Source organism: Helianthus annuus, chromosome 3, assembly GCF_002127325.2.
Source record: "Helianthus annuus cultivar XRQ/B chromosome 3, HanXRQr2.0-SUNRISE, whole genome shotgun sequence".
Lineage (NCBI taxonomy): Eukaryota > Viridiplantae > Streptophyta > Magnoliopsida > Asterales > Asteraceae > Helianthus > Helianthus annuus.
Window position 1 is genome coordinate 102,486,590 of NC_035435.2, and position 8,206 is coordinate 102,494,795.

General features: G+C 35.8%; 1 protein-coding gene and 1 non-coding gene across 2 annotated transcripts; one reads left to right on the top strand and one right to left on the bottom strand.

The window, feature by feature from the left end:
• Window positions 1-1,258: 1,258 nt before the first annotated feature.
• On the bottom strand, window positions 1,259-7,585 carry LOC110931578 (uncharacterized protein DDB_G0286299-like). The gene is made up of 2 exons (XM_022174963.1): window positions 6,938-7,585; window positions 1,259-1,435 (listed from the first exon to the last, which is right to left on the bottom strand). Exons 1-2 carry the CDS (start codon window positions 7,583-7,585, stop codon window positions 1,259-1,261), a joined length of 825 nt encoding a protein of 274 aa, XP_022030655.1.
• Window positions 3,635-3,830, top strand: LOC118490977. The gene has a single exon (XR_004890202.1). It is a non-coding gene; the product is annotated as a U2 spliceosomal RNA (small nuclear RNA).
• Window positions 7,586-8,206: the final 621 nt, after the last annotated feature.

The window sequence follows — 8,206 nt, forward strand, 5'->3', positions numbered from 1 at the left end:
GGACTAAAATGACAAATTGAATAAAAACTCAGGGACTAAAATGGCAATTTACTCTTCTTCTTCCAAATATAAGCTAACCCAAACACCCTCTACGTACTCTGCAAATTCCCAATATATATATATATATATATATATATATATAACTACCATTTTCAACACTTTCATTCTATCCAACTCCTTCTCAACTCTCATTTTTTATAAAATCTCTACAACTTTTATAAAAAATAATGCATCCACACAACCGCAACTTTGATCCGAACAACTCATATGGTTTCCGTGAAATCCCGAACACCTCTTCGCCGCCTCAAGGGTCTCAACCGATGCAACCACTATTTAACGATGCCCACTTATTAGCGTACGATTATCTTCTCGCCAACCTACCTTTTAGGTATCCACAACAACCACTCACTCCGCTATCACAAACCCCACCTACACCCAATTCCGTACCGAAAACTCAACCTACACCACCCGAATCCTCTACGAGAAGAAAATGAAACCATAAAAAACCGAGTCGAAAAAAGAAAAAGCAAAAGAGGATCGTCGTGTACACCCGTGGACAAACGAAGAAGATCGATCACCTACAAGGGGAAGAGCGAGAAATGTACGAGAAACTAAAAAAAGATATAATGGATAAATATCGTACTTAGTTTCGTTTTTTTATGTTTCGTTTTTTTAGTTTAAATTAAGTAATCTTTTTTTTAGTTATGTAACAGTGTTTTAGTTATGTAATCTTTTTTTTATTTAAATTACGTAATTTTTTTTATTATTGTTAATTATTATATTACTAATTACTAATAATATTATTTTTAACAAAACTAATAGAAAATATATAATTTTTAATAGAAAATAATAATATTAAGTAGGTGCCTCGTGTCGAATAACGCCCCTCTTCCATACCCCCTTTTTTTCCACCACGCCGCTATTTTGACGCACGCTGACGTAACGTCCACATGTTAAATAACGCCTATTCTTCTAGCCCTCCACACCGTGTGGTCTTAGTGTCTAAAAAGCGATACAAATCTGATAAAGAAGGTGCCATTTGACTATTGGTACACATAACACTACAGGGGTGTTTGGGATTCCTTCTAAAAACAACTTGTTAACTTATATAAGTCATAAATTATAGGGATTTTTACATATATCCCCCTGCTAAGATGAGTTATTACATATTTACCCAATCCTTAAAATTTATTACATATTTCTCCTTTATACATGAAATTACCCATTTACCCTTTTTCTAAAATGTTTTTCTTTCCCACTAAAATCCCTTCTCTTTTAGATCTTTCATCACCTCAGTTCCAATACCGACTTCAAACCCATCCATAAATCCTTTCTCTTTCCGATCTTTCATCACCTCAGTTCCAATACCCATCAAATTCCAACTATGGGATTTTAAAATCTTCTTCAATTTAGTACGGCCTCTGGAGCTTCGAACCTGGACCAATTCAATCAAGAACACACTAAAGATCCCGATGGTGTATGGTAACAAATTCCAGAAAGTAAAATCTAAGTTCAAACGTTGAAACAAAAGAGGGCAGCGACGGGCGGCGGTTCGTCTTCAAATAGGTCGGCGATTCAGGTTAGAAAGAAACAATTGAAATCGGGAACAAGCGAAATAGCCACAGTGGTAGCGGAATTAAACGGAGATGATGTGCGTTCTTGTATGAGAAAGCCATATTCAATGATTGGTCTGCCACATTTTCTGCTTCTTGTTTCTCATCTGTTTGTTGATTGTATGTTTGATAAAATAATAAGTTGAGGCTTTTTTATTCGAAACAATATCAGATTCTTTTAGGCGTTGTATCTTATTACCTGCTAAGATGATCGAGTTGCCAACTTCCCCTTTCGCCACATACTTGTACCATTTTACCTACTATCCAGAAGCTCATGTGGTAATGGATAGTTCAGGTGAAGTAAGAAAGTTATACAGCTAAAGTATGGCCAAAATGTGTTTGGTGTAGCTGGATTAAGTAAAGTGGACTGGACTGTTACTTATTGATGATATAGTATCATACATGACATTCATAAATGTATAATATTTATAAAAATTTCAATTGTCTGTAATGTACAGTAGGACTAGGAAGAAGAAGATGCAATTTGATGTTTTAAATTTGAAGTTTCAAAACACACTGTTAGAGTAACAAGTAAATTCATTAAAGTAATCAATAAATTCATTAAGGGTAAAATAGGAATTAATGAGAATAATTTTAATAAAATGGGTAAATATGTAATATATATAATTTAGGAAGGGGAAATATGTAATATATATGGTTTAAGAAGGGGAAATATGTAATTGATTTTAAGGGTTGGGTAAATATGTAATAACTCATCTTAGCAGGGGGATATATGTAAAAAACCCTAAATTATAAGTTACAAATAGTAATTTATCATTTTCAACTTCTCAACACACAAAAATAACTTAAATAATTATTAACTTTTATAACTCTATAAGTTATAAGTTCTTCCAAAGAGTAAATTGTCATTTTAGTCCCTGAGGTTTGGTCGAAATAGTGTTTTTTTGTCCTCTGGGTCCTTGACTTTTCCATTTTGATCACATTGCCTAACTTAGTCTAAAAATCTGGTTATAACGAGGGGTATTTTTGGCATAACTGTTGTGTAGTGATAACAAGGGGTAGTTTACAACATAATTTATAAACCTCATAATAATTTAATGCCAAAATTAACCCTGATTATAACCTGGTTTTTAGACAAAGTTAGGCAATGTGATCAAAATAGCAATAAAAAGGAAAAGTCAGGGACCTAGAGGAGAAAAAGAAAACTTAGGGACTAGAATGGCAATTTACTCTTCTTCTTCTTCCAAATATAAGCTAACCCAAACACCCTCTACGTACTCTGCAAATTCCCAAAACATCACCGACTCGCTTTTCCCGCCATACCGATACCTACACAGACACGCTCGCATTGTCTGCCTCTTGCCAATTTCAACTTAATGTTGCAGTTAACAACTCAGTAGAGTAATATGAGTGAACGAATAAGTAATAGAGAGCGATATTTTTATATGATACAGCAGTAGCTTGTTCGATGTCTGTAAGAAAATGATAATGTCGTGCCTGGGTCGAGTTCCCTTGAGTGATGAATAATGTCTCTTAACAAAATGATGCAAGTTGCTGAGGATGTGGATTATATGTATTTACTAATTACTTTTGTCACTGATACGGACGGGGGCGGTCAAGTTTATGAACTATTTGCTATGAACAAACATGTTACAGTTGTAGTAAAGGGTATTCATTTATGTGAATCCACCTAGCAGTCAATAAGTCCTATTATCATTGATGATTGCCTTTTTTTAGGTTCATTGGATGTACACACACAAGGCAAGCAAGCAAACTCTACAAGCAAATGGATCGTAATTCTATCAGCCAGCCCTTTAGCAAATTAGGATATCTGAATTTATCAGGGTTGGATTGATAAGAGAGTGCATAAAATGAACTGTTAAAGCTAGCTAGTATTATTAGGATTCATGCATTAGAAGAAACCAAAACAGATCTATGGAATTAGATATTATTGAGAAAGCAAGGGGAAAAAGGTGTCACCGAATCCCACATCGGCTGAGTGAAGAGTACAAAGATGCAGAGGGAGTCTATATAAACAGCAGCCCAAGGAAGGAGAAAGCATACCTTTCTCGGCCTTTTGGCTAAGATCAAGTGTAGTATCTGTTCTTATCAGTTTAATATCTGATATGTGGGCCATCGGCCCACTCGATATTAATCTTATTTTTTATGGGGAAAGACCCATCACAATAGCTTGCTATTGGGGTCTTTGAGCGTCGCCTTGGCGTTGCACTACTGCCTTGGCCTGGCGCACCCCTCCAATTTGCAGTTTTAGTACTGTTAATGGTAGAGAATTTATCAGTAAAGTGATGACTTTTAGTATTAGCTCCTTCTGTTAATCTTTTCAAGCATCTGTTTTTTTTTTATATTTATTTTTTACTATTTTGACAAAGAAAGAAACAGGGAGTTATGTTTTTACGGATTCCTTTTGTAGTCAGTAGTCTGTAAACTGGTAGGATTTACTGTTCTCACGTGCAACCACACCATAGCATATCACCGAACTAATCCGTTGGCACGTTATGGTAGGCAATCTGTTTTTATTGTCAGACGGGTTTCATTCACTTTTTTATTTTTGAATTCTTCTGAACTAGTCTTGGCTTCCGAATACGTCTAATAACTGCATTGATGCTTTCCTTTATCAGTTCACCTTCTTTCTCTTCAAAATGTTGGTTCTCCCATCTTATACATCCTTTACAGATTCTACCATCTTGAACCACGGCCCAAACCTTCCATTGAAAACCCGAGCATTCCTACAACTCCACAAGGTCCATAGCTTGAGCTCAAGGTTGCCCACTCGTAATATTTATAATCAATAAATCGAATTCTTTATCTCTAACCCTGATAACTATTGTGATGGCTATTATAATGGTAGAAAACCTTTATTAGCATTCGGAATGAAAAATGAATTTATCCTAAATCTTTCTGATATTCTTCTAAATTATCTGTTGTCCCTTCTGTTTCTCTTCAATTATGTTATTACACTTAGCAGCCAAAAAGTTCTGTTATTGAGCTAAACGGACGGGACAAAGAAACTTACAAGCAAATGATTGTAATTCTATCTGCCATTTAGTAAATTTGGATATCTGAATTCATTAATAGGAGTGTACAGAATCACAGGTGATAGTTTCTGTATAGCCAGTTATCAGGGTTCGAAAAAAAGAATTCAGTTTATTGATAAGAGAGTGCGAGTGAGCAACCTTGAGCTCTTCGAGGTTGAAAGAGTGATTTTCAAGGTGTGGACGTTTGGTTATGGATTATGCCTGTTATAAGTCAGGACCTGGAGGGTTGATTTAGAGTCAACCATTTAAAGATCTCAAAAAGCTAGTATTAACTAGGCACTAATTTATGATATCAAGTCCTGAAAAAAAAACCAAAGGGTGAAAAGGTACGAGGGGCCAGTAGTTGCTCGAACAGAGACTCAATGATCATGGTGCTAATTTCGCTAGATTGGAAACTAAAATCGATTCTAATCAAGAAGCGTTGATGCAATTAATTCAGTCTATGAAGGATAGTCTTCCTAATACACATCAACACCAACAAGATGATATGGTCAACCAGGGCTTTCAGCACCATAATCACCATGGATACAGCTGTTTGGGCAAGATCGAATTTCTCAAATTCAATGGTACAAACGTTGAAGGGTGGCTGTGCAACCTGGAGCAATTCTATTCTATTGACAACACTCCTGAGCATGCTAAGGTCAGACTTGCTATTATTCACCTTGAAGAAGCTGCTCTGTTATGGCATCAATTGTTTGTTAGATCCAAAGGGGGGAATATTGATGGTATGCCTTGGTTTGAGTATAGAGGTTCAATAGCTAACCGATTTTTCATCATATGGGCCAAAATGCTATAAGTTCATTAGCCTCTATCACACAAACAAGGACTGTGCAAGAGTTGTGTCAAGAATTTGATTTAGCATTAACTCGGGTATCTCTTTGTGAAGAATATGCAATTAGCCTATTTTTGAAAGCACTTAAACCAGAAATTGGTAATCCTCTAAAACTCCTTCGAATTTTCAGTCCACCTACCTGAGGCATATATGTTGGCTAGGCAACAAGATGATAATCTCAAACTTCTTGCATCATACTCCTACTCAAAACCTTTCTATAAATCTTACAGACCTAAGGATTCAACTTCTAAACCAGTTTTCAACCCTACACCACTCACTTCTAATAATCTACCCCTCTTCCCTACACCACCTGTTAAACAAAAAAACCCTATTATCAAATATCTGACAACCAAAGAAATAGCTGACAAAAGAGCAAGGGGAGAGTGCTTTGGTTGCAATGAAAAGTATTCTTTAACCCATAAATGTAAGGCTAAGCAATTATTTTCTATACAAGTGTGGGAAGATGAGGAAGAGGGTGAAGAATGGGATTCTAGTTGTCCGGCAGTCCTTGATCCACAGATTTCACTAAATGCTATTATGGGTGTCACATCTTATTCAACGATGAGAGTCACGTGTAACACCCCGTGTTTCGAAAGTCAAAGTCAAAGTCAAGATTGGACCTTCATTTTCATCTTGTGATTCAGATTTACATGTATCAACAGACTCTTCTTTCAAAACACTTTCAACGACCTTACCTACCACCTCTGAATCACTTGAATCATCAGATTTGGAATAGGTTACGTCAATGTTATCTGGCAAGTGATCAACCATGTTGAAAGCTTTTTCGACCTTCTCATCATCATAAAATGTGAACTTTTCCGGTGGTGGAACTTGATGAAACTCTGAGCCAATACCTTTCTTGTTTTTCTCAGAATCATCATCCCCCGGTTTTATGTTGAAAATTCTTTCAAGCACATATGATGATGCATGATAACTTTGTAACTTGTTTTTATCCTGTTCTAAATCAGCTATTTGACGCTTTAGCTTAGCAACATCCTCAATGTAAGAATTGACAACTTGTTGCTCTATTGAATACTGTCGCTTAAGCGTATCAGTTATTTCATAACAGTATTTCAATCTGGATTGAACATGTTTCATTTGACTTTTCACATTTTCATATGACTCTTTTCTAATGTGATATGCCAATTTTGTTGAGTCGTATTTCTTTTTCATCTCTTGAAAAACATTCTCTTTTTTTTATCACATTCTTCTGTCTTTTTCAAAACATTTTCTTTCAAAACTTCATTTTCTTTTTCTAACTTTTTACATTTTTCTGAAAGTTTTTCGTCATTATCTTTTAAAATCTTTTCGTTTTCTAACATTTCTTTGCATTTATTTTTGAAAACTTCTTCGATTTTATTGAATTCAAGATCTCTTGTTCTGAATTTTTCGTCTTTTTCAGTACAAGCACTGCATGGTTCCATGCATTTCTTGCACTGTTCAACAGTTTTTAAGATTTCAGAATCAGAATTTACCTCAGTGATTGGCACCTCGGCATTCTTTGTTGTTTCAGTCTGATCAGCATCTTTCTTCTTTTCATCACCAGCATCATCTCCAACATCAGCATTCAACTTCTCTATCTTCACTTCTTCTTTTTCTTCTTTCTTCTTCATCTCATCAAACTGCTGTTCTTTGTTAACAACTTTCTCAACCTTCTCTTCTTCAGTAACAGTTTCTTTCACATCTTCAGAAATCTTCACATCTTCTTCTTTAACAACTTCGGTTTTAACCTTTTCAGCAACTTTCTTCAAATCGTTCACCATACACTCAACATTTTTCTTCATTCTTTCTTCATCTCTCTTCCTCAGACTTGATGTCATAGCATCTCTGATGATTTTATCTAGCCTTTTCTTGTAGGTTTTGTCTTTTTCAACACTTGAGTAATACTCGCCGGATAGAGGAATTACTAAAAGAACATCATCATGAACTATGTCACTCCTGTGGACAACAAGTTCACCATCTTTGTTGACATAACACTCTCGCTTCTTGTCCCATCTTTTATTTCTTACAACATTTTCATACTCTTCCTGCATTTTCTCCATTCTGCACCCAATAATGAATATTTCTCTATCGGTTTTCTCACTCAGAATTTCTTCTCGAGTTTTCTCCTTTATTTCATCCATGATTTTATTTCCTCGATATTCACACCTCGTAAATCACAAAACAAGACACAATCAAATAACAATGATTAGTTACAACTAAAATATCAAACACTTGGATCGGATGGGCCAAAAATAAACTTCGTTCAGATGAGTCTTTGTGATCCGAGCGGATGAACAGAAGTTGTTCGACCGGATGGGAATACTGTCCGACCGGGTGTGTATGTTGTCCGATCGGTTGAGATTGCTGTCCGTTCGGGTGGGGTTGCTGTCTGAACGGGTAACACTTCAAAACAACTTATGCAATAGATAGGGTGTCAATCGTTCAAGCCTCTGTCCGATCGATCAGCACTACACGACAAATATGTTGTCCGGTCGGCTGACTATGCTTTGAATAGAGTGGGTTGTCCGTTCGACCCACCACTCGTTTGATGTCACAAAAGACAAAAGTCTTGATCGATTGGGTGGCATTTTCACTTTGACTTATACAATGAAATTGACATTTAATGAATTCTCAAATGCAAATATCTCATGAATTGCTACATAAACTCAAAGCATCACGTGGCAGATCAACTTACATGCAATCAAATTGTAGATGGCCGACAATCAATACAATCTAATTGGACCTCAAAAATAAATGTCAGA

Bases quoted from the DNA above. Each gene is read 5' to 3' on its own strand.
- LOC110931578 (XM_022174963.1), bottom strand. From the start codon at position 7,585: ATGGATGAAATAAAGGAGAAAACTCGAGAAGAAATTCTGAGTGAGAAA. The intron at 1,436-6,937 runs GTAAATTCTGAT...GAATTGGTCCAG, and splicing joins CCGAGGTGCCAATCACTGAG to GTTCGAAGCTCCAGAGGCCG.